Source organism: Opisthorchis viverrini (assembly GCF_000715545.1).
Source record: "Opisthorchis viverrini unplaced genomic scaffold opera_v5_120, whole genome shotgun sequence".
Lineage (NCBI taxonomy): Eukaryota > Metazoa > Platyhelminthes > Trematoda > Opisthorchiida > Opisthorchiidae > Opisthorchis > Opisthorchis viverrini.
Genome location: NW_008751779.1, coordinates 615,669 through 643,549, shown reverse-complemented (window position 1 = coordinate 643,549; position 27,881 = coordinate 615,669). Strand labels below are relative to the sequence as shown.

The 27,881-nt window shown below is 43.1% G+C and overlaps 2 protein-coding genes across 2 annotated transcripts; both read right to left on the bottom strand.

Moving 5' to 3' along the window:
- Positions 1–9,213: 9,213 nt before the first annotated feature.
- Positions 9,214–10,575, bottom strand: T265_13952 (hypothetical protein; the record flags this gene model as incomplete). The annotated part of the gene is made up of 1 exon (XM_009171318.1): positions 9,214–10,575. A coding segment is annotated over one exon (1,362 nt), but the record flags the coding sequence as incomplete, so codon positions are not given.
- A 5,841-nt stretch (positions 10,576–16,416) lies between these two features.
- Positions 16,417–20,148, bottom strand: T265_06115 (hypothetical protein; the record flags this gene model as incomplete). The annotated part of the gene is made up of 2 exons (XM_009171301.1): positions 16,417–16,540; positions 19,973–20,148. The coding sequence occupies 2 exons, from the start codon at positions 20,146–20,148 to the stop codon at positions 16,417–16,419; spliced, it is 300 nt and encodes a 99-aa protein (XP_009169565.1).
- Positions 20,149–27,881: the final 7,733 nt, after the last annotated feature.

The following is a 27,881-nucleotide window of genomic DNA, read 5'->3' as shown; positions in this document are numbered from 1 at the left end:
CTAGGTGGCGTTTTCTAGGCTGCCAAATTCGGATACCCGTGATAAAAATCACCAACGTCAACCGCAACAATACTCAGCAAGTAAGCGTTCTCCTTCCACAAAATGTAAAATACGAACGAGCTTTGCTATTTGAGTTAATGAGCAAAATATACTCATTTTTTAATATCTGAAAAGTTTTCTTCCGGAATAAATAAGCCGGAAATGAGACAACTGGTTACCACATCTTAATACTGCTCGATAACCTACAACGCAGTTTTGTGTGTGTAACAACAAACAGGCATAAAAACTATGCGATTCGTTATTTTACCCATCTAAGTGTCTAGTTCGCATCATTGGAAGTCTCACATCCAATTTACGGAATTCCTTGTACGGTAATCTTTGTTCCCAGTACTGCCCAGGAAAACGTAAATTCCAAGAACAAATGACACTTGGCAGTTTCCACTTTTATCTCTCACTTATCTTCAAAAGCAAATTTCCCAGTAACAAATCATTTTATGGAAAAAACCTGCCCGGGATATAAGCGCTTCATTGACCGACAGTCCACCTATGGCACGCGAAACCAAACCATTAGCTGAGTGGCTTTCATGGCCTGTCAGCTAACCTATTTCCCTTCACCCATCCATTCGGATCATGCTGTTAAATCTAAAAGTGAAATGGATAAGCTGTGTCCGAGAAATCACTGATTTCGTATACTGATAGGTCTGCTCGTATGGCCCTGAACTAAGCCCGGGAATTAATGGAAGGAAATCTGAACTACTCCGACCCAATTTTCTTCTACATATTTGACTTAATCCTATGGAGTGAACGATATATGTTAGATAACTAATCCCTAAACCGAATTGCGCTATTTACGTGCGCTTGGGATTTCTGCCAGATTGATAGAGAACTCAGCAGAGTAAGTAACGGTATTAATGAACAGTGCTTGAAGCTCTAATCCGTCCTGGACAGTGACCAGCTGTGAGATGTGTCATGGGAAACATATGGAGCATGCGATTGTTGTTGTTTTACGCGTGCCACATCAGACCTGGCTATGCCAAAAATATCACACATTTGCTAGTGGATTAATGAAGTGACAAAACGTGGATTTTCTAAAGCCTGCAAGGGAATCTGAAAGTAATTACGAAGTGAGAAGTACTGGAGGCGTTCAAGAAACCCTCACTCCCTAAGGTCAATCAGTTTCTCTTTTCGGGTGAGAAGGGTGATGTTCCCACCCTTCCTTTAGCTTTTTGGACGACTATAGACTGTATTCCTTCTGTGCTATTTTTCTCAAAGTATCTCTCTGTTTCATTGTGATCTTTGCGCCGCTTTTCCGGGTACGTAAAGCTATTTGTGACGCCCAGCTTCAGAAATGTTCATAAACCGCTAAATTCAATTTCCTTAGGTCATGACTCAGTTCGTCCTGACAGCCACCGACAGCTACTCATGGCTTGCTTTTATACAGTCGAAGAATGGTCCATATTGCCACCTTGAGATTGAACTCATACTAGAAGTTGCCGCGTCTTCCTGAGCAGATGCCATCCTCGGCGTTACTCGAACGTAAGGACGAAAATAGGGTGTATGATGCATGGTATCATCATCATCCTCGTCAGCAAGGACTGTGTGAGGTCAGTGTTCAACACTGATGCTTCGTAAACATGAGTTGTTTGAAAGCCTTATTATGCAGAAAAGAATCAAGGTAGACAGGGGAATGGACTTAACGCTGGGTTACTATAAGCATTCCGACGTGCCTGCACCTCCTGACATTCATTCAGGCAATCTGGATAGAAACTCACAAAGAACGTCACTGACATAGGTTGATATCTCTACCTTGCAACGTCTCCAACCAGGCGCAGTGGGAATCACGCTGTTCCTGGAAAGCGGAATTTTCATAACCTCCTTCATACCCCTCTGCTAGGTCGAGGGTTGGCCACCTCTCTGCTTTCGCCACTCTGAATTGGGCATGGAAACAAACGCTCTCTTCGGTAAACAATGGTTACACATACGCAAAACATATCCCAACCCACACATTCTTCAATAGAGGTACCCGTTGCACAACCGAATGCTTGCTTTCTAATTGCCTCGTTACGGATACGGCGACGCCAACCCACACGAGCTATTGTTTTGAGACAACGATTGTCGAACACCTGAATACGTCTTAGTTCCGCTGCTCAAACAGGCCAAACAGGCATAAAACAAAACAGCCCGCACTGTAGCTTGATACGCACGTTCCCTGAGATTCAGGGATGTACCACTTTGTCTCAAATTAGCAAACGCGAACCGAGCCTTGCAGATTCGTGGATTGACCTTATCTGTCACACTACAATCAGAACTGATACAACTCCAAAGGTAGGTTAAGCGTTCCATTGCAGTTCAAGTGGTAATCAGAATCCTTGGTACTCGACAGGAGAGGACAATCATGTGCTTAGATGTTGATATTTCTAGTGGGTCAGCTGGATATTGATCGCGTAGCCGTTGGTCTGTTTGCAGAGCTTGGCAATTGACTTGCAAACATTTCGCCGCCATACGAAGAGAAATCCTCAGTGTACGGAGCCGAGTAATTACCTGATGAGGACGGTAGGTGTCGCTTTAGATGTATCGGAAAACAGCTAGCTAGGTTCGCAGTAAACATTCAAAGCATCAGTTAACATACGGCACGTTTATCAGTGATGCGTACACCGGCTACGTGAACCTCAAACTCACCAGCTTGGTTTCATATGAGACTCAGGGAGAAGTTGGAACTAATTTCGTAACTACCAGTTTAAAGACAAATTGCTTGAGGAATTCAAGGTACAAGATAACCCACAACCTGTTTTCCAGAACTGCAACTTTCATCTTTTTCCACTTACCCATGCTATCTTTGTTACGTGTTTGCAGAAATTCGCAATTCTGGCACCATGGTGCCAACACAATACTTCAGAAACTAGCTTTATTTCATTTCGATTTTTCAAATGCACTTCTGAAGCGATCACCAGATATACGGAGATCTGTTTTCTTCAATCATGTCAAGTTAAACACCCCGGCGAACTTGTGCTCTAGTCTGTAGTTGCAGATAGGCAGATGGTTCAACTGTTAGCTGACAACAGATCTGGATGTGAGAGAATGAATCCTGTTCTGGACGTAACCGACTTCTTCCCATGCACGGAGTACTGACAGATTTGCTTTTCTACAATCCACAGCACTGTGACGTGTGGTGCCATAGCAGTTGGTTTAATTCTTTCGACTAAACTGTCTCTTACTAAATAAGGTTGAAATATCCGTGCGTTATCATTTGGCAAAGAAATTCAAAATCCACCATTCCAAAGTTTCTCGTTGTTCTCAACTGAGTGTGGTAAAAGACGAGCTTATTATCTCGTTTAAAGAACGATCGTGTCAAGAAGCACAACGCTTAACTTCGTTTAATGGTGACTAGGACGTCTGAACTATACTCGACGTGCGTAAAACTTCAGTGAATTAGAGAACCGGCTGGACTTCATCCCCGGGTTTTCCACGTTACCCCTCGAATGGTTTCTGGTATATTAGGCTAATCTCAACATAAACGGTAGCATATAAGATATCAAAATAGAATAAATACATGTTGTATGCCTACGACGGGAACAATAACCAGGTGTTCTTTAGGGCATACTTAGTGCCCGCACAAGTATCCTGATCGATCTGACAAAGGGTGAAGCTGTACAGGGGTTATCATATCCGATTTTCAGCCGTGGTTCTTACTGAATCCCTAAGAGGACAGCATCACTGGATGAAAACAAAGGCGTTCCCCCATATTCGGTACCTACTCGCATACACGGTTATTAAACTTATAACCAGTAAGCAAGGGTTTGAAAACAAGTTCATTATGCCGCCTGGTATAGCGAAATTCAGCAACACNACTGTACACACGTTCCTTGAGATTCAGGGATATACCACTGCCTCAAATTAGCAAACGCGAACCGAGCCTTTCAGATTCGTGGATTGACCTTATCTGTCACACTACAATCAAAACTGATACAACTCCCAAGGTACGTGAAACGTTCCATTGCAGTTCAACTGGTAATCAGAATCCTTAGTACTCGACGAGAGAGGGCAATCATGTGTTTAGATATTGATATTTCTAGTGGATCAGGTGGATATTGATCGGGTAGCCATTGGTCTGTTTGCAGAGCTTGGTAATTGGCCTGCAAACGTCTCGTCCCCGTTCGAGGAACCTCAAGCTCATCAGACAATCACGGAAAAGTTGGGAATAATCTCGTAACTACTCATATAAAGACAAATTGTTTGGGGAATCCAACGCACGGAGTAACCCAAAACCTTTTTTCCAGAGCTGCAACTTTCATCATTTTTCACTTACCCTTGCTATCGTTGTTACGTCTTTGCCGAAATTCGCAATTGTGGCACCACAGTGCTTCGGAAACTGGCTTTATTTCATTTCACTTTTTCAAATGCGTCTCTAATGCGATCACCAGATATACGGAGATCTGTTTTCTTCAATCATGTAAAGTTAAACACCCGGCGAACTTGTGCTCTAGCCTGTAGTTGTAGGTAGGCCGCTGCAAGTAATTTGAAAGATGATTCAACTATTAGCCGACAACAGACCTGGATGTGAGAGAATCAATCCAGTTCTGAACGTAACTGACTTCTCCCCATGCCCGCAGTACTGACAGATTTGCTTTCCTACAATCCACAGCACTGTGATATGTGGTCCCATAGCATTTGGTTTAACTCTTTCGACTAAACTGTCTCTTCTAAACAAAGTTGAAATCTCCGTGCGTTATCATTTGGCAAAAAAATTCAATATCCATCATTGCAACATTTCTGGTTGTTATCAACTTAGTGTGGTAAAAGACGAACTTATTATCTCGTTTAAAGGACGACCATTTCACAGAGCACAACGCTTAACTTCGTTTAATGTTAACTAGAACGTCTGAACTAAACTTGACGTGCGTAAAACCTCAGTGAACAGGAGAACCGACTGAACTCCACACCCGGGGTTTTCCACGTTACCCCTCGAATGGTTTCTGGTATGTTAGGCTAATCTCGATATAAACGGTAGCGCATGACAGACCAAAATGGAATAAATACAGGTTGTATGCCTACGATGGAAACAATAAACAGATATGTTTTAAGACACTTCATGCCTGCACAAGTAAGCCTGATCGATCTGGTAAAGGGTGAAGCTGTACAGGGGTTACCATATCCGATTTTCAGTCGTGGTTCTTACTGGATTCCTAAGAGGACAGCATTACTGGATAAAAACAAAGGTGTTCCCCCATATTCGGTACCTGCTCACGTGCACCGTTCCTAAACTGATAAGTAGTAAGCAAGGGCTCTGAAAACAAGTTCATTTTACCGCCTGGTATAGCGAAATTCAGCAACACNATTTTCAGCCGTGGTTCTTACTGAATCCCTAAGAGGACAGCATCACTGGATGAAAACAAAGGCGTTCCCCCATATTCGGTACCTACTCGCATACACGGTTATTAAACTTATAACCAGTAAGCAAGGGTTTGAAAACAAGTTCATTATGCCGCCTGGTATAGCGAAATTCAGCAACACGGGAATATTATTCCAATGGGCACATCTTTTTCTATTGTTTTGCCCGTACTTCATAAACTGTTTTGGAGTTTGTCTTATGTTTCTTGTGATTCAACGGATAGACTACTTATTGCCATTCAGATTCAGGAATTCATTTTCCACTTCATTTAGGACCGTTCACGCCAACCAGTGCTGCCTTTTGTTCTATCACATATGACTGTTAATAGAACAGCCGTTGTTAGAGCACTAATTATGGTCGTCGGCTTGCTGAGCAGGATAATTTGGCTGCCCACCAGTCAAGATAATATCATCAGTACGTCATAAATGGAATCAAGCATGGCTTGGAAATATGTAGTTTTTATACTTGCATGGGATGATATATGGTCTATTGGACCTTTGAACAATCATCCCTATTGGCTTGCTGATTGCCCTGAATCCTGCTTAGCAGACGTTCGGATGGGCTTAGGACTTCATTTCTTTGCTCCCCTAGCCATAAAATTTTGTTTGCCGCCACAGTGAATCACATTTCTTGGTCTGTTGAGCTGGTGGCCGAGGCTGTTCCAGTGCTACCATTGTGTCTCTTATCTGTTTGGTCGCAGTCAAGGCTTACAGCAGGTTGCGCAGTGGGCACGCTGTCGTTTTTGAGAATCTATAGCGCTAGTTTCCATAATGACTCTCTTACGAGTGTCCCGGATAACCAAAATCCTACAGATTTACAGCAGAATGTAGGTACAAGCACTAGCAGTTGCACACCTATTAATAAGGGACAAGTTATGTCCAAATCCCTGGCAGTTATGAACTCAGTATTATATCCCCATCGCATTGGTCCAAATAATTTTATCTAATCTTGACATCTTTTAACTGATTGGTCTATATCGAAGAGGAAAGTTCTGGACATAAGTTTCACCCGTAATCTGCCCCATCACTCGCGCAACTTCCAGATCTTGCGAATGGCGGAACTCTGCTATGCTAGGTTAGCGTGCCGTTGGTACGCTACAAACACATTCCGGGTGCAACTAATTGCCACCTCTGGAGAGGTGGATATATTTACGTTTGAGCAGTGTTTGTTGACCCTGCGTTCCGGAGCTGTCTTAAAACTCCCGCTTAATGATTCTTCGGTGTCATGTCCTGGATCAAAACTCAGTCGTACTTGAGAAAACTCTCGAACTGGATGTGGTCTATATGCCTGAGAACCCCGACTTCAACTCTGATCGCAACTTAGACCTGGATGATAGCTCCATAGTCTCAGTTCACAAATACACACACAACGTGATATTACACTGCTAATTACGTGAAAATGGGCGGTTCGGAATACTATGGCAGCTGGATCATTGCTGTTGATTGCTATAAGTCAATATCCAATTTCACAGCTCCCGGTCTGGTCAAAACCTCATTGAGTCATCCAGTGAACCAGAGAGTTGCGAGGAGTAGAGTGNTCCAGTGAAACAGAGAGTTGCGAGGAGTAGAGTGTCTCCCGATTTGAAGTTGCCCTCTTAGTGTAATGAGGCTTTCGCGAAAGTCAGTGTTTTTAAATTTTGTTCCTGATGACCGTACGGTCAGTTGTACCAGATAAGTGGACGCACGGCGAGAGAGCTAGTGGCTAGTTTGGAACTCTTGGCAAGTAGGGCAAGCCTAAAAAGTCAATTACGTCTTATGGTCTTTTTCTATCAAACTCATCCAAATGGCGTGTATAAAAATGCCATTTTTCCATTTGGTTCTTTACTAACCGACGCTGATGACGCTCTTTCAGGCCTTTGCACACAAAATTTCCCGGGTGATGTCTTTTGACCGAAGAAGTACACAGATGACCCGATTGCCCGGTTGTTTGAATAGTTTCTGCAATATGTGATGGTCCCAAATAAATTTGGTCCCAAAATGTGTTCTAACGCTCTAGCTTTGAAGAAGAATCCATTTTCTAGCCTTCCGGTCAGCAGTAAAGCACTATGATATGCAGTAGCAGGTGACTGATTAGCAACTTGTAATCACCTGGTTAGATATCATGGCACCATTCTTCCATCAATTAGACTGTTTCAAGTTATGAGTATTGAACCCTTTGCGAACTGTGGGATTTTTCGTGTGTAGACTAACCAATATAAATAGAAAGGAGATTTTGAAGCTTTATTCGAGGCTTTATCCAGCCACCGAGATGAAAGCCCGGAATGTACTCTATAGTTGTTTGGTCCTTGTTGTGCATTATCGCCGATTCGAACATGAATGTTCACTAAAGAGATTTAAACCCGAGAATGTCTGATTGGTAGTTTAGCAATGTACTACTAAGCTGCAACGAGATCATCAGCGGCAAGACTGGCCCATACTACCGCTATCCCTCCTCCTTTAGTGATCACTTATCAAATAAATGGAATGTACAAATTTTGGGGAGAGATACACACAGATTATGTCCTTCGACATTATCAGGCTCCCTCAAAACGCTTGTAAGGCTTGTCAACCTTGCCGAGTAGTACGGATCCTAGCGAAGTCGCGGTTTACTGATACCCGCAAGATCTCCTGTAACTTCTTAGCAAAAGTTACCATCGATGAAGCTGGCTAGTTGGAGAACCTCACTCGTTAAAGCTTGACCAACTAACTACTTCTCCACCTGGTCTAACAAGGCCTTTGTGTCAAAAGTAAAAAGTTGTTTGGCAATAAATCCACTGATTGTTGCCCAAACCGCTCTCATACGATTACCACTTAATATTTTTTGAACTGACATCCTTCGCCGTATCTTCTTGGAATAGATTTCTGTTCGTTATTCTCAACGGCGCAGGAGAACGGACCTTGGACTGCTTCAAGTCGATACCAGTGGGATTTGTCCGTTGCACACCGAAAGCTGACTCGAAGTCACCCTGCATGACACTCGCACGGGTTTGCTTTGTCTTCATCTGATTTATCAGGTACTAGGATTACGTGTGCTCACACTTTGGTCTGTGAAGATTAACTTCAAGAATGGTGAATGATGACGTGAACGCAGTCTGTATTGCAAGTTTTCGTCGTGACTTTAGTATTTATGCCTCAGACTCAGGAAACAATGCTCTTGCAAGCGTTAATTTTACGCTGCCTCCGTACGACCTCATAAGAGTTGTCGAAATGCAGGTCATAGGTGAGAAAACCCGCTCTTTAATTTCAAGCTAAAAGTGTCTCCGTCTTTCAGTCATGAACGACCTTGTTGGAAGTGAGATCTACCTTGTTCTGATGGTAGCAGAGTAAGTACCTTCTCAGATATAGCAGTCCCAAAGGAACATAAAAAGCTCTCCTTACCTATGAGATATTTTCAAGAGAAAGGATAGCATGGTAACAAACCAAATGGAAAGAACATCTCCGGACAGGACTAAAAAAATTTGTACCGACTTACATAGCCAACTAAAATGGGAGGATTTGGTAGAATCCATAGGGCGGTGTTTTTTAAAAACCGGCGCAGATTTTTGTGGCGATAAATGTAATAGTAAAGTCTCGGAGCACGCTGAGTGAATTTAGTAAATGTGTCTAACGCCGATGAACTGCGTACACGTGTATTTCATCTTACCAATTTTAGTGATTATATGTATATCTATATGAATAAACGTGTGTAAAAGTCAAATAGACCATTACGTCCACCGTGAAGACGTGACACCTGTTTACAACCACGGTGCAGCAAGTCAAACAAATCACATTACGAAGTCTCGTGGGTTTGGAGACGAACTGATTTGGACTGGCATAGGATGAATGAAATTACGAAGTAGGTACTTATTCTGCGACATAATCCTCCCGAAACGAGAAGGAATAAATGCTTGAGCCGGAAACAAAGTAAGCTATGTTGGAAACTATTTCTTGCTCTCCATGTGCTACCTTGTAGTTGGAACAAATCAAACTGATAGGTTTTGAATGGGGACGTGTTATTCGGTGAAGGGTTGGTCTATCATGCCCCTGTTGCCAAGTTACATAGGACAGAGATCCAGTGTTGGCGTCAACGACTAACAAACGATCAGCATCAAAGGCCACAATCCGACCCGGTGTCAAATCTGCAAAATCCCAAGACATAACTTGAAGCCATTCACGGGCACTTTGTTTCTTCTCTCCTCCTTCCAGTTGTCTGCCAGGGAAGGAAAACAACCGTCTTGAAGTGCTGGTCACCTGTTCATTTGTTGCCTGAGTTCCATCTGACCGTGGAGTTCGTTGAACGGATGCCCAGCAGAAACGACCAGCGGATTCTTGAGAGACAAAATCCGGTCTGTATGTAGCCACATTATTACCCATTGTTACGGAAAATATCCTCCTTTCGAATCCTTGAGTGAGTTTGCAAAGTTGCGCGGTGGTACAGTCATGGCTGTTTGTGCTCTGCTCCTTAAGTTGTGGGAAAGCAAGAAGTAAACTTCCGTCATGCGTATCGATGGCAACACCAGAATATCTTTGATAAGAATAAACAGGAGTACGTGCCAGATGTTGACCAGCGAGTGAGAACTTGGCGAGCAACCAGCGTTTCTCGGTAGTGTAGTTCTTGGGGTCTACAATAATTCTCACCCATCCAACGATATACATCACGGTTGATTCAGGAGTGGGAGAATAGACGGATAACTCCTGCGGCACAAGGTCACCAATGCCTGGTACATGCAACTGGATATATCCTTTTATTGGACTAAGTTCCCTGCGGCGTAATGTACCATCCAGTTCACACACTTGCGACTCCAGGTGGGCCTTAAGCAAAAACACATAAGGTAGTTCTTCCAGGCATGCATAGAGTGTATGATCGTCAGCAGCAATAGAGGTGATTTTTCGTGTTGTCCCTGTGGATGTTGACATGGGTGTACCTATCCCTTCAACGATACTTCGCACAAGGTCTTCACCACTATACAGAAGCTGTATGGAGTAAAGTTCGTCGAACATTTTTGGCGCAAGGTCGACTTTGGCATCAGTTGCAGAAAGAAGTTCTGCATGTTCACACGTACTTTCATCATTTTTTCGTTCGACTGAGGCTTGAGATGGGATGTACATACTGACGATGGTGTTCAAGCGGTTTCGGAGATTCTGTCCGAAAGGTCGACGCCGAACTTTGTCATCACTGTGAGCGCCATTAGAAGGTAGGCCTTCATACAGTTGTTCCTGCAGCTGCATCTGTTAAGCAAATAAGCAGAAATTCGTAAATACTATGCAGACTCTGACACCCTGTGCCGAGATCAATAGCGATCCAAACACGATCACCCTCACAAGGCCAGTGACAGTTCTAAAATATGTCGATGTATCTCAATCACCCAATCAACGTCGAGGTTTATCAACCAATCAGCAGAGAAATAAGTCACCTTGACTTCACCAATCCAGGATGAGCCGCCGTCTTCAGAAAACTGCCTCGTCCGATGTGTACCGGAAATCAAGGGACAACATCTCCGTGCATGAACTAAAATATTTTCCGTTTGCGACATGGAAACTATTTTGTAAAAAGCGGCTGGGTTTCTTAAATGTACAAATTCGGAGTTCTATCGTTATGAACGCGTATGTTCATGATGATTGATCGAGTTCAGGGTCTCAAGTAACTAGGTTTCAGGACACCAGCTGGCTTCGCTGAAGAGGTGTCTCCGTGTGATGATGAACTAACTCGTCGACTGTAATAACTTGATTTATCGTGGAATTGAAATTCTCGCAATGTGCTGCACATACTTCGAGGACTTCAATTTGGGAGTGTCATAAGCACTTAACGACGAAAAGCTGTTGCATACTTTATTTCACAGCATTAAATAAAAATGACTGTCGAATAAAACAGTGATTGTTGACAAAAACAATCCGTCTCTTTTTTAAAATTTTGTTGCTAGAAAATATGTGATATGTGACCATCCCGTCGGGAAGCTTTGATTTTGCGATTCGTGAGGCCTAGGCCGAAGAGCATTTGCGCCCAGAAATGAGCTCAGTTTTAGGTCACTGACACAGTCACAACCAGCATCGACTCTGCAAAAACATATCGGAATGTGTGACACAGTTCAGGAATATCAGATCATTATCCACATCTTCATGTGCCCATGTGACTTCTTAGGTGTTAGGTTACGGCTAATGAATGGCTCGTGTGGAACCTAACCAGAAGGGCTTTTGTTCCAGCTCGTACCTATTTTCATGTAGATCAGCCTGTTAATCCTACTGGCCAACTGCAGATCCAACGACATTCCGTTGTTCACTCGCTTGAAGAACTTGATCAGACGCCCATATCAAACCATCTAGGACAAGTTTCACCAAAGCTCATTGCAATCCAAAAACAAAAAGTTCATTCTCGTCTGAAAAAAGTATTTCTAAATCAGTAGGAAAAAATGCACTGTAGGAAACGCAAAACTTCCTGAGATGTCACATCCCTAGTTCGAAATACCTCTTAGCTGAATGTCTAATTTTTTAAACCATTCCGTAAAGATAATTGCTTATTAACAAAATGCAACCTGAAATCAAGAAAACTCGAGAGTGAGTCGATCCTCTAGACATTCTTTGAAGAATAAAAAGGTCAAGAAAAGCAAACCAACTTTACACCAAATAAGGTGCTTGTAATTTACTGAGCTTACGAAGTTTTACTTATTGTCCCCTGGACCTCAGTGGTACAGAACCTAACGAAGCAAATTCAATAGATACTCTTATCGCGTGCATCTGTCAGGCAACCACAAAGCAAGCATGTGTATATCCTGATGTCTTTGGGTCCCTTGCTCCGAAAGCTAAACCGCTTGTAAGCAATTTCACCCTAAGTGTGTTAGGGGACCAAAAACCTGGAAGCAGTTAGGGCTAATTTGGCCACCTCAAAGCCAGACGTTAGATAAGCAAACAAACGCTGAGTTCTTAGTAGACGTTAAGCTGACATAGAACAATAAGAAACGGACCTAGTTTGGAGGCAAATGATTGTCTCAAATTCTCGACGAAACACACTACACATGAGATTTCCGAAAAATTTTCCATAGCCAACTACCATTTTCTTCCTAAATGGGACCCATGAGGTTGGCGTAGTTATCGGATCTCCATCAGACTTACTTTCTAATTAAGCATTACGTAATTTGCCTAGAATTTCGCGCTCGAGGCTGACAGGAATGCGAAGGTTACGCTTATCAAACGCCCCCCAAAAAGAGCAAAAACGGTGGTGGTTTATCAAAGAATTTTCGGAAAGTTTACGAGTAGAGTATTCTGTCTAGTAAATACACTTCGGTATTTTGAGCGCCATGCCAATTCCTAAGGCTCTTGGAAACTTTTCGACAGAATAATCTCTTGGTAGGCAGGCTTTGTGCAGCACATCCAATTGAAGATTGCTAAAAAATGACTCAATTGAGTCTCCTGATAACATCAAAGCAATGTGCAAATTAGTGCAGCCAACCGAACATTTTATTCTAGAAAATTCTCTGTGTGTGGGGCTATGACGTCAATTGGGGCAACAGTACGCAGATACTGTTTTTTGTGTGTAAATGGAGGCAGAACATCATGATAATTAAATTTATTTAGATTCCTTCAGTTGGTTTTTCTTTGAAGGTAGAGAATGTTGGTTTAGAAATTACAACTTATCATCAGGCCTCTGCTCCAACTCAGAAACAGTAGACACACTGCACAAAATTAGTTGTGCAAAGAACCTAGTTTTCAGGGAGTACAGCTCGTTCAATCTGTCACACGTTTTACACCGAACTCGGGTAGATAGATTTACGCTTGCTTACTTCCAGGATTTGGGCGGGCGCCTGTCAGAAACCTGGTGCAGTATGGTTTGAGGAAAGTTTCATTTAAATCGGTCACTTCTTACCTTGTTTTATAATTAGACTGAAATTAAACTCCTCGCTGGTCGAAGAATACCATAAACCGGGATTCAGCTGGGTTTCAGGTTAGTTTTCCATGATGACCGAATTGATTTGCAAATGAGCGCTTTTGTTAAACTCGTCTTAATTCGTGTGTTCTCCTCTAATGTCTTCATTGAAATTGATAATTCGCTTAGGCTCGTAAGGTCAAAATCTCCGAGTTTGAGCAAGTCATTCAACTAGCCCAGAAGATCGTTGGCAACACTTTCTAAGTACCTTTCTGCGTTTTTCCACATAGCAAAACAAACCGACAGGTTAAAACATGTGTGACTGAATCAGTGAGAAGAGCTCCTTGAGATAAGACTACTTCAAATAAACCTGAACGATTGCATGGCAGGTGAAGGTTGACGCAGAACATTAACTAAGACACTTCTCCGGGAATGGACTTCTGAGGTAGCACTTGAAAGGGTCTACTTTGTTAGCATCGATTGGTTGGACCAAACGGTCGTGCTGGGTGATCGATTTCTGTAGGAGACTCCGAACAGTGCACCCAGCGGCTTGGAACCTGAAACATTAGCTAGTGCTAAATATACACATCAATTTTCTCCCTTCAAGTTGGCAGCAGAATTCATTAATCGCTTTTAGAAGAGCTAACAATCACCAAAACTTTTCCATTTGTCCGACATGCTTGGCTACGTTCATCCAGACACTTCAGCACCCTCAGCGCTAATTGTCACCATCCCATCTACATGCCAAATCAACGATTATGCTTGCTCTGAGTTCTAGGATCCCGCAGTTCTTCTGCAAACCAGAAGACAGCTGATAAGTTGTGCCATTGATTGCCCTTCTGGGTCTGTAAGCTCCAATTGAGGCACTGAGTGCAAATTTTTTGCCGATTATTACCGCACTTGACGGATATCAGATAATACGAATTCGTGAGCCTGTTTGCTAGTTTACATTTTCTCTGAGGTGGTCGGCCGTTATGGCCATGTGTCGAGTAAACTCTCGAAACATTATCACTGCAGTGTCGGCAAAACCCGACATCTTGCTTTTTAGACAAACTCATAAGATAAAAAGGAACGCAGTGTCCAGTACATTTACCATGTCATTTTGTCCGACATTATAGCCTCTACATTTTTGAAGGTACTACACGTGCTTAGGAGACTGTTATAGCCACGACTATTAGACGCCATTTAACTTTGCGTTGACGTCCACTACAATAGTGCTTGTCACAATCATCAAGCCATCGAGATTTTGTTGAAAGGTACACACTCTGATCAACTGTTATTGTGGTGCGTCAAACTTCAAGCTACATTCAGCCGTTCCTTACCTTACAAAAGCGATGCATGCAGTGGGGGTAGTCTGCAGGTGTCCGCTCAAATATCTGGTGAGGAGGAAGATGGACAGCTGAAGTTCTAGTGGAAGATCTTTAGAGGAACCCACGGTGAGGGTTCTGGCTCGACAAAGCCAGTATGACCGGAGTATGCCGTACGGCCTTGAATGAAGGATCATCTTGAGTTAGAGACCAACCGCTACTGTCCGAACACCTCAAAGTTTTCTGCATTTGTTAGTCACATCCTAAGTAGAACGCATTTCAACTTCAAACATACGCGACTTACAAAACCCATTTTTAACTGTGCTCCTTTAATGAAGGTCGATTATTCTACATACTTCGCAGAAACGTTGCTTTTTCTAAAGAGGTTGTGTGGGTTTCATCTGACAACATTCTAAACTTTGAAAACCATCGGTGTATTTATGTGCAAAGAAGAGCGAATTTTTGGCACACTAACGAGAAGGACGGAGGAATAGTCCGCAAAATTCAGTAGCGATCAAACTTGAAACTGGGTGTTGACTAAAGGCGTTGCTTTGCTAGTGATGATTAAAAATTAACCCCGGGAGACTTCAGATGAAAAAGCATATGAATATGAGTTGGGTTTTGGGGACTTTTGTGCCGAATTCTGGACACTTTGTCTTCTCGTTACCCTCGGGCATATTCTACTGCCTTCGCCTCTCAAACCCGTGTGTCGTATTTTTGGGCAGTTTCCACACTCGACTACTGAAGTCACATATGAGGGCGAAACTCTACATCAAGCAGAACTAAGGGTCTTCTCGTTTGGTGAACTTCATTAGAAGTTCATATCGATTAAGAATGTGAAACATCTGGCCAGCTTCAGCCGACGATTTTCACAGCATGTAATTGCGATCAAATATATTGGCCTAGGCTAAGAAGTTTGTGTCAACGGAGAACAATGGCAATTACAGAAGTTCAGTTCTATTAATTTTCTGGCTCCCAACGGACCGTATGATAGGATAGTTACACCAAATCCCCAGTCTGGTTATTGACCGGCTGAGAAAAGCGGTAAATTATCTCATGTGTATAAGGCATTCATGTGCAAATTGACCTGAGGATAATGCGAGATTCCACTCATTATTTCGTTTCACTTGTTCCTTCACCGAAAAAGCAACATCCATCTCCGGGCTTCATCTGACTAGTCTTAAAAGACCCACATTTGTCTGTGTAATCTTAGGCACAAGTCAATGATAGGTCATTACCAGTTTCAACTTTTCTTGGCACTAATCAGAGAGCAGTCATCAGTAAACTGCAATTTACAATTGAAAAAATGCGTAAGTTTCTCATTTGCATGCTTTTCTGATTTGAGGAGCAAATGAATACGTTAGATTTTGGATCTAGATACTGTGCTAGTCTGCCGAGTTCATAATAGGGCGAAATCGACCTATTGTCGGTGAAACCTGCGGAACCTTATGGTGCTATTTAGTGAGAAGACATTGCCACTTTACAGAGATTTCACCTCACCTGTTCAGAACACTTCTGTTCTTGTTACAAGTATATCAAGCTTTTGACTCCACAGATTAGCGAAGCGGAATTGAATCAGAGCTAGAGTAACCACGGAGACTTCAGCCGGAGTGCTAAAAATCTGCTTTTGGTTGTTACCTGGTTTGATGATAGTGAAACGCAAAGTAGAAATCCTAATATGGGATCGTGAAACCGACTATATGAAATACAGTCTTTCCTAGTGCACCCACTTCCCATGCAGTCTGTGTGTTCAGCAGTTTTTACACCTTACCTTCCGTAAAACAGAAAAGCACTGATCTAAGTCAACCAGTCATTTACGAGGGTAAATACGAGGACATGTTGAGCCTGTCGCTCACTGGCTCTTTAGGTGGTAACTTTTAGTTCTAAAATTATCACTGCAATGTGCTACGCATAGAGTAAGGTCTTGTGTGTGGTATCGAATCGTTCAGCTGTAGCACCCTTCCGGTGCCTACCTGCCATGCCACCAGTAAGAAGCATGAGGTCTGGGATAGTGCCAGGTTGTCCAAGCCTAGACAGGGGAAGTCAAGAGGCAGAGGCCGGGTTCGAACCACGAACCTTTCGGTCAGTAAATTCGCATTCTAACCACTGAGCCTTCAATGTGGTGTATATCAAGTAGAGTGAATCAGGGCGTGTGTATAGTTGCTGACCTCCAAGAAGTCCAAAGCTACCATTTTTATGGGCCTTTTCGGGTAGTCTCTTCAAATTGGAAGTCACTGTCGAATAAAATTGCATTCAATAAGTTGGATGTCGACCAGTTTATTGGGTGCAATTGTACGGGAAAATACGCTGAGTATTCTAAAATACTTTCTAGGCGGGTCGTCTATCTTATTAGTGAGGGACGAGTAAGAAAAGTAACGCAATTTTTCTACACTGAAGTAATATAATTTCACTTGTCCACCCGTGTAACAATGATGAACCAGCATGATTGTCTTCAGATCCCTTCATTAAAGCAAGCAGTGATTCCTTTACTTAGCTAAGCTGGGGCATGAGGCATTAAAGGTAACGACAAGACAATTTTATAGCGGTTAAGTTATGATGAGAGTTCTATAAATATTAAATTACCCTGCATTGCCTCAGTTGTATTACCCTGATGCATATTTCGCTGCGATTTGCCCCAAAAAACTTGCTTGTGCCTGTTTGCATTTTGACCGAATGTGTTACAGTGATCATGGGAATGGCGACTCGGAGTGCCTGGCCTGGTTTCCGAACCCTCGCGCGATTTCGCCCGAACACGGTAAACACGCGATTTTGGACAAAAAGCATGTTGATCTCGTTTGGTTCTTCTGCGTTTCTCAACCTCAATAGCACCATGATTAAACTGAGCGTCTGGTTTTAACGAATTTTTGGGGTGATTCAACAATATGGAGTACACATTTGAAGAACGGACTCTTTGGAATTCATGTTTCTAGGTTTTCTTGTGGTCAATTTCTTGAGAAAGTTGAGGTAATAAATAATAAATAAATAATAAATAATAATAAATAATGAGTTGAGGTAATAAACGCGTCCGATGATGTTGTTCGGCAGATGAACCCTGGGTATGAGAACAGAACCAAAACACAGTTGAACCTCGAACAAACTACCCGGAATTTGGCAAGCTTAATCAATGCGAATCGTTATCAGACGTACCTGATGATACGTGACACATGAACGACGTGTAATGTGTCTACGGCTAGCATCTTCTGGCATCCGAAACCCAGTTTCTAACAGTTTGTCAACTAATTAAGGTGCTAAATACAAGCCGTAGTCCTCGATTCGATTACTTCGGTTTCTTGATGAAACCGATGATGATGAAACTTCTGTCAGGGCACTGCGACACCGTTTCTGAGGTCCCACCAGATATGTGCAGTTGTTAGAAGTGCGAAATAAGACTAGAAGTGATGAGTAATCCATTCCAACCAGTTTAGAAAATGAAAACTTCCTAATGTAATCCTGCCTGCTTTTGTGCTCTGAAATTTAGTTGGGTAGCAATAGCGAAAACCATTGGGTAGCCCCCGCTGTTAACATCTCACTCTGACGTGACACTTAGTTTCGTGTAGTTCGATGTTGTTATGGGGTGTACGCACCTTGTTCTTGGTGGTCGCCTCCAATAACAGAGGACTAGTTTTGGTAAGTTGCAACCATTTCTGAATCTTTCCACTCCCTACCGTGGCATTCTTTCCTCAAGGCTGCAGGGTAGTAAGGCAACAGTATTTTCTGAGGGTGTACTGCTGTTGATGAAAACGACCATGACAACTATGGTGGCTACCTATACCTCCATTCCCGGAAACCATTCAGAGTGACACGTTGATACAAATCCTCCGAACATCAAGGTAAATATGTGGGCTTTCTATAAAGATATATTATTATTGTCATCTTGGGCTTAAGGACCTTTGTTGAGTCTGTTTTTGCACGCTATTAAAGTTCTTCACACTCACAGATATGGAGCAAACACTGCAAGATGAAAGTTCTAACTGTTTCAGCACCGTTTAAATTTACTTTACTCAAATGGAATGGGTATTGGAAGAGATTGGGCTGCACCGTACCCCCATATGTTTAACAAGAAAAAACACCTAATGATGCAATTTAGGACATGTCACCCTGACCGCTTCTGGACGAAATACCACAAGCATCGTGCCAGATTAGTATAAAAAGTTCTTTGCTACATGACGAAGAAAATCAGACACACTCAATGTGCCAGATCGTTTTGCTTGACACATGACAATCGGAGTTCGACTGTTTACGAATAAATATCTACCCTTTCTCCATGCACCAGTTGAACTGGATTTTTTAGTGCGCCTTTGAATAATCATGTCTTTGGGGACTATGGAGACCTGTCTTGTCTGTTGGTAGTGTAGGAGATTTGGGGATTTTTGTGGGATTTCGTCCTGTAAGTGAAGTCAGTCTATAGCCGAGAAGCATTGTACAGCTGTTTCATCCTTATTGGGAATCATCAGCAGTGCGCATCTCACGAAACTCCGAAGAGTCTCGAACCCGCGACCTTCTGGCTAGTAGCTTGAACACTTGACCGTTCGGCCACGAGTGGCTGATCAGCAAGCAATGTGATTAACTCGCACTTAGGATATAGCGCCGCTCATCCTTCAATCACGGGATCCACGTCACGCGGTCACACGTGTTGACTGGCTCCTCGAGCAACGACTTCTCAGATAGAAGTTTCACTCATCGGGTTTTGCTTTCCCGGAACTTGGTAGCACTGTGTTCTTTTCGAACCAAAGGTCAACAGATTCCTTACGAATCACCAATCCATTTGGCCACTATGGCACGGTGGCTAGGCTTGTATTTGAACGAAACTGTGGCAGCTACAACCAGTGTACGATCAGTACGCGGTTCTTACAGCTGACAATGATGATGATGATGATAATGATGTTAAACTGATTACGCTTGGCCCTTGGTGTCTTACACCTCATGCTGTTGGTACGGTCTACCCAACTAGGCACTGCATCGAAAATTGCACCATCCTTCAAACTCGCAGCTTCTAATTCGAATATGCCAATTTCGAGCGGGCAGGTTGAGAAGGTCATCGATCATTTGGAAACGCCGGGAATGTTTTGAATTTCCCGTTTCCAATCTGTAAAAGGTGGTTTTTTGGGACGACAACCTATTCAGGAAAGAAGAGCTTCGTGTACCCAGCAAGTGGATGTTTTCAAGTTCCAAAAAGCTTTTGCCATAAGTTATAGATGAATAGGATCCAAATACACAAAATGAGGAAGGCCGCTATTCTTTTCAAATCGAACTTTTCTCGTAGATATACATACTGATTTACCAAGTGACCAGTACTCTGTTCGACAACTCATCCTTTCAGGGTATCGCTGTTAGACTTTGCACGAAAAGCCTTGAAAATGCATCTAGAAACCTGCTTTGCGCTCCTGGAGAACCGTTCATTATTAAAACGACTGGTTGAGGGGCTAGATGGCTCAAGTGGTTAGAGCACTAATTTACTGACCGGAAGTTCGTGGTTCGAACTTGACCTCCGCCTCGCGACTTCTCATGTCTAGGCTTGGGCAACCTAGCAGTATCTCCGTCCCCGTGCTTACTTCGGGTGGCATCGCAGCTAGGCACCGGAAAGGTACTATAGCCCGACGAAAACGGTTGATGGTCTACAACACACAGCTTAGCCATCTGACTTGAGAGAACGGGATGACACACGTGCTCATGTCAGGCATACGTCAAATTGATGATCAATAACTCCAGAAACCTTTGATCATGAATACGTACCACCTAGGAGAGCAGGCTCCAGGATTTTTTGACCCTTTATTTCACTTAATTAAAGCAAGCTTTGCCCAGAAACCGGACATTTCATCCAAAATACATTGCAGAAAACTTCGCACACGAAGTCGCTTGCTTGCATCAGTAAGCAATAGCGACCACGTATATATGCAGCTGTAAGTCCCCAATTTAGCGACTTCAAATTCGCATACACTATATCATTTGCATTATCAGCACACGCTCTTGAGCTATTCTGTATAGCCACCAAAGGTCAAGTAATCTGATGATACAAATACGGTATATCTATTCCGTTAACGCGCACAAACCTCTCGCTCAGCTAGAACTTTCTTCTCATTTCGTTGGCATTGATTGCCGATTTGTTGATCACAAGGACTTTGGCTAGCATGTTTCTCCGTGTGTTGGAATCACTCATCGACGGTACTGCTATAGCCAACCTGAGCAGTCACCTGTGATGCTCAAACTAATCTGGAAAGCAGTGCTTTGCCAATGAGATGGCCTTAGAATAATCTAAGAAGGATGCACGTTAGCCGGTAGGCACTGATGGTTCGCTCGAACAATAAGAAAAGAGGAAATAGTGGTAACGGTTAATTGTCAAAAAGTGGCCGATTTGCGGCCTTTAGTTTGTCATGTTAAGCAGAGTCTTCCCCGAATGAAAAACTGAGAAAACTCTTATACTTGTACTACCCTTGTATCCTTATATCATTGCATCAGTGACAGTTAGCGGCTGGGGAACTCTCTAGAGACTTGAATCCACTAGGGTCGCAAGAAAAGACCTACGGTCTGATGACAAGGATGTGGATCCCTTGACAGAACACACTACTCATTAAGTCGCTGAATAATCTTGGACAGTTCACTATTGGTCTCGCCCTTTCTGTGACTCATCAGGAAGTTGTGGTCCCTGAGTTTCCATCGATTAACCTCACGTCTCACCTGAACACCAAATTTCGCGCATTTTTATGAAACATCCTCATTTGCAAACTACATTACTGTTAACAAGCGACTCATTTGTGTCATTCTTCAGCTGAATATGCTATGCAAAAGCACCGCACGAGTAATACTTTTCGTTGAGAAAACTACTGTGCGATACGCAGAATATCGTGCCAACTGATGAATTAAGCGGTCTTTGTGTAGCGCATCTAGCTGGAGAATGGCACAACAACTAATTGACTGTGATACAACCGGGCTTGACAAGTAAATCGGTATATGACATCTGGTCTGTACTGAATTCGAACTACGCTGCACTCCAAGCCTGTGAAATTCGTGCCGCCTCTATGCGGGAGTAGCTGGTGCCTAAACAGTGGATGGTCTAAATTAGCGAGACAGTTCCGAACAATGGCCGCAAGTGCGCCGTTTCGTAGACATTGTTCACGTGGTGCCGTTGCTGCCATCTGTCAAGTTCTACGTTGTCATGACCACAGATAATCCACTTTGGAAGTGGATCAGAGTGCAGTTGGAATGGCTAAAATAAACTTCAACCCACCAAGTAGATCGTATGATTTGATAATGAGAGCTACAGAACTGAAGAACAAAATTATTGACGATTTAGAAGACTTGACGGTGTTTGAATTTGACAGGAGCAAAATGATCGCTATTTGTAAACGAAATCTTTCCATATTTTGTCTAGTCTTCTTAATTTTCTACTGTTGCAGAAAACCCCATTTTTATACGCACAACCCACGCTTTGTTTCGTCAACGTCGACTGGCTTGAATGGTCTTCAGTAGTTAGTTCATGGCCCTAATTTTAACTGGAATTAGTGGACTACATAGGGTGGGCAGTAAAGTTGTCAACCATTTTCTTCGATTCTAGGTACTTTTGACACGCGAGGAGGGTGACGCTGTCCGTACACAGTACACGATATTTTTCCAAATCTGACAGGTATTGTGCAGCTGCTGGTACGCGTTTGGCCTTGGTCTATCGATAGATTTCAATGACTATTTCCATATCTCCGTATATTTGAACAGATTGCGGCTCCAATACACAAGGTCTCGGGTCAACAATCTATTTGGATTGCTAAAAGAACGAATGAAGTGTGAATGCATGGAGATAGGATAAAGTTAACAAAGGAATCTTTTCACGTGACCTCAGACGTGTGCGGAGTGGACAGGGCAGGTAATGAGAGAAATGTCTCATATTCATGTCAGCGCCTCGTGACAACGTTCTTCACGTGGTTTCACCTGCGGCGTGTTCGTAAATTACGACATATTTGACTTTTGTCTGAAGTGAGCCCATCACGGTATCGAGGTTGATCGGTCCCAATCTATGGTAGCATTTTTCAGCAATCTACATACCTATGGTAATGTCACACAAATCGGGAGGAACTGTGGGAGCTTCTCATTTCATTTTGACGGTTTGAACATTTTCCTGTCACAATTAAGCTCTCGCCTTATTTTACTTACTTGGTGAGGTATCACACGACGGTATATCTCACACGGAATTTCCGGGGAGAAGAACATCCTAACGAAGTGTGACGTCTCCTTAAGTCTTTGAAGGGCGTGCAAATGAAGACCTAATGCAATTCTCACCAACAAAAGTAAGTTTTCTATGGAGGGAAATGTTGGTAGCTCAGGTAGGGTAGATGGTCGTTGGCTTGTTCGCTGAGCTGGGCAATTTGATTGCAAACGTTTCATCACCAATCGAGGTGACATCATCAGTGCGCTCCCCATTAACGCACTGATGATGTCACCTCACCACACAATCAAATTGCCCAGCTCAGCGAACAAACCAACGAACAAAAGTAATTTCTTCGTGGAGATTTCGTCTTGTAAGTGAAACCAATGTATGCTGAAAAACCGAGAAGCACTGTACAACTCTTTCATCCCTATTGGAAATGATCAACGGTACTCATCTCACAAAACTCCGAAAAGTCTCGAACCCACGACCTCCAGGCTAGTACTTTGAACACTTAACCGTTCGGCCACGACTGGCTGATCAGCAGTGTGATTAGCTCGCAGTTAGGAAAGATATAACGCCTCTCATCCTTGAATCACAGGATCCACATCACGCGGTCACACAACATTAGTCGACAGAAGAGACCTTTTGTCTGCCCACAATTGTTTTGTGACGTTCTCTCAACAAGTTCCTTCCCCTGCACTCAGCTGCATAAATGCTCATAATTATCTGCATTAAAACTCAGTTACTTCGGCCAAGTACACTGTGACCTCCTGAGGGCGTACGCAATTCAAAAAATTCAGCTTACCGATAGCCACTGATAGGGTTCAAGTGATCGTATTTGGGCGGAAATCCCACCAATTGTTGTCTTAGGAGACACATCACCACTTGCAGTTTTGCGCATGGAATGAATGTGGTGGGCTAGCACTTTTATTCTTTTCCCACAATAAGGGTTTCAAATAAATTCTGTTTGTATGGCATTGATGCATCGGCGTTGAGCACCGATGCTGTGCTGTTGGTAATATTGAGTGAACACTCGAATGGAGTCTAAGGCAACCAACTGTGTGACTGATCGTTGGACATAAGGAGAACTGACAGGTTTGTATGGCGCCTCCACTATTGAGATTCTCCCAGAGGCTGATGGTGGAATGGTTTGCAACGCTCATGTAAAGCTCCAAAGTTAAAACAGTAGATGGAGAAAACCACTCACGGCCTAAGTAAGTTGACATTTTTGGTTGGTCTACACATGTACCATCTGGTTACCAGGACACTGACGAAACTATCTACTACGTTTTCAAGCCGTAAGTACAGATTATGAATTCATTTTAATGAGTGAGCCCGATATGACCAGTTAATACAAGAAGACGGACATCTCAAATTAGGACTCAATTTTCCCCGATCTACTGAAAATTCCAACAGAAATTCTTTCTGATGTATCAAAATGTAGCTCTCCTATAAAGCTTCTAATAAGAAAAAATCGACTGATCACTTCACGACAAGCAGTGTTTTCAACTTACGGGGATTTCTGCAAACTGGCTACCAAGGCGTTGAAAACTAGTACCTGGGGTTCTGGAAAGTCATCAGTATGTCGAGTTAATGACAATATACATAGATTATCACCTGAGACCATGCATACTCAAAGGGAATTTTTATTGCTATACACGGTCGGCTGTCCGCACCGAAACCGCCAGACCCGTAAATATTCGTAATTTCATGTCAAACACTAGGTTTGGCGGAACTAGCTACTTTGAAGAACGCTCACGATATTTGTGAAGTTGAAGTAAATTCATACTTTTAAGATTTCTTACCCACATCTAGCCTACACAGAGAACCGGTAGTCAGTAATAGTAGAACGACCAGATGGTCCCATACGATTTCGCGCTCCTCTGGAATTCGAATACCTCCTAATGTAGTTGTGATATAATCACAGGACCTCCATCCAGATCACTGGGTCGCCTGTGGTGAGCAACGGTTGGCTGAACCACGGTATTTATAAGACAGTCACGTTGGAAACATGGGGATCAATCGAAACGTTACCACCGTCAACTCTAGGTGACTCACAGTGGTTGTAGCTAACATTGTGTTGATCATTTGGTTGTTGGTTTTCGGAGATAGCAATTTTTGTTGTAATCCGTCGCGAAGAGAATGGTTTTTATCGTGTTGCGACGGTTTACGTCCCACCGTAACTCACTGAGCTGGACTGAAGAACATCAGTCACTCCAACCCAGTTCATCTGACAACCACAGTCGCCCGGCCCTCTGGATTTGAGGTTGGAACAAGTGTGGTAACTGTTCCTTTGCTGTCCCACCACTGTCTTGCGGTCAGGCCTTTGAGCCGAAGGTTTTGATCAGCTATCCCAATCGTCCTGCTGTCTAGATTCAAACGCCCTGGCAGTATCTCAGTCCACATGAAGTCATTGTTGCAATAAAATATTTGAAATGATCAGTGTTTGGTCTTGGAGATCATAATGCTTGGGTGATGATGTACAGAATAAACGTTGGTCAGCAAGTGTCTTTTCGTGAGAATACCCACAACTCACAAAGAAATGCTTGCAAGTTGAGCGAGGATAGTATGATCAGTTCAGAGCCTCTGTTGAAAACTGACGAAGCAAATCGAGTGGTGATTCGAAGTCCTTGAACAGTGAAATGAAGTACAATGGTGCAGTGGACTTTTGGTAGTCTTAAAGTATGAAGAAGTACCCTTTACACATCTGGATAAGACCGCCCCTATAATTGACCTGGGAATATGACATTATAGTTGTTTTTTTTTGGTTAAATTACCGCATTCAAACAAGTTGCGTCTGATTTACTGACTGGTGGGCATCAAACACGTCCTGATGACGAAGAGATAGTTGTCGGACCCCTTGATGGATTCCATTCCAACTGCTGCGTGCTATTCCACTCTTTTAATCTGCACAGCCTTTCCTGGTCGTAAACCAACCAATTAAGGATAGTCTGACCATGAAAAGGGATCATGAAACTGGGTATAAAAGCGTTGCACCGATTCGAGTGTGTAATACCACCAGCTACCTCAATTAACCTTCGTCGGCCTCCGTAGCTGAGCTAACTGGTCTTTGTCTTCGTAACCGTGAACATTTTGGCGCTGATGAAGTTGCACCTCATCTTTACTATTCCTTCCAAGGTGTTGGTGCAGCATGATACGCTGACGAACACGGAAGATACCGTCGGTGATTAAAACACGGGTCTGAATTTGTACTTCCTCCAGCCGCGCGGCGTTAGCTGATAACCCGTACGCAGTCGACTGCATGTCACCGTGGGTTTTTCGGTTAGTCCGTATGAACTAGACACATCATTGCTGCATTTCGATAAAAGTAAGATCCAACCATTGATAATACAAGGGAATCGTCAGAGAAATTTCACCGTAACTTGTAATCATCATCAACAGGTGGCAATCGGTGGGAGATTTGATAGTTCCAAGACTAGTTCCTTGCAGCCTGTCTGCTTGGAGAGACATGGAAACTGAAGTCGAGGTGCATAAACGGGTACGTCTATTACAGTGGATGGCCGAGTATGCTAGGGTCGCTTCATCAGGTCTCTATAACATTAAAACTGCACTTACTCTCATCCGTTCCCAAACCATTCAACCACGAAATATGATAACATGTACTGTGCGATACACACGTTGCTAGAAAGTTTTTCGCGGAACGGACGCGCGAACTGAGAATAAGCTCGCTTACCCTTCAAGGTCGAGAGAACGTTAAATTCGATTGATACTTATGCTAGAAAACATACGTTTCGCCGTTTATAGCATGCACCACAGTGTTCATACTATCTATTTTCAATATTACCCATAAGCGCTCACAACCACAGAAAGGCGACACAGTGTACTGTGATCGAAGCAGTTTTGGACTCATTTGCCCCAGCTACTTAAACACTTCAAGTAGCTCAATAAGTGCACCAACAATTTGACCCGCCGTTGTGCAGGCCCTTCAGTTGACACGTCATTGACAATAACATGGAATAATAGCAACAAGAATTTTTGGGGAGATTTCGTCCTGTAAGTGAAGCCAATCTATGCTGAAAAGCCGAGAAGCCTCACACTACCAACAGAAATTAAAAAACTCTGACCCCTGAATGTGTCTTCTAGGTACACCGTGCTTAGTCGACCATGGACAAACCTCTTACCCCTGATGATCTTCGCGCTTCATGCTATGAGCTCCATTCGATTGGCCGTTTGCTTTGGCGGTTATACATTGCATTTGAATTTCGCTTCCAAATGAGATAGCGGTTAGTCTCGACAACCAAACAAATGCAAGAACCCTGGTAGCCAAGAATGACACCAAGATAAGCCACATTATTCTGACACAAGGGTGACACACTACAAGGGTGAGGCTATATTTTGGTAGCACAGTATCGGAACACTCGATTTGAACAATACTGTAGCAATCCAGAGTGGTTGTCTGGTCGGTCAAAATGACAGACAATAGTGTTCAAGTCAGACGGTTAATAGAGACAAACATCACAACTGTGAAATTTTGTGTGACCACACTTGAACAGTCCAGTTCTTCTGATCATCAAATTCTACGCACTTTCTCAAAGAGGATGTCCTGACTTTAGCTGGCCTGTAGAAGCATCCCACTGGAAAGGTCATTTGGTATGGCAGTTTCAGAGAAGAATGAGCTTATATAAGCTGCACAAAAGCCCTAGATGACGATTGGCACCAGGTTGAACGAACCCACAGGACGGAACGTGCTATACACACTTGATAATCAGGTGCAATGCATTCTGGTAGTGTGACAGAATATTGGAACCTCGAACGCGCATGTTAGCTGCTGATCACGTGGTCATTTACCTGTTCGCCGAACTTGACAACTAGATTGAAAACGTCATCAGGGCGGGGTTGAGTGGGCATATCCTCCTTAAGTGCTTTTGAAGCTGCCCCTTGGAGTGATTGGTAAACGAGAGCCAGCTTCCTCGTCAGTTCATTGGTCTATTGGTGACCTGTGTTGCGTCATGGTCTGTCTTCCCCCGATCTATGGGTTGTCCGGTGCCCTCTATTTTTGGTAGTCTTGTCTCCATTGCCACTTTCCCAAGTTGAATTGTACTGTGTTCTGATTTTCTCGAACTTGATGGCTGATCGAGGCGGCCTGTTTTCATCACACTGACCGTTGTCCTTGCATCTGGTCGGTTAATCAGATGCCTTCAATTCAGTCTTTTGTCGACCGACTGGGTGCACATTCCAGAATATATATATATATATATATATATATATATAT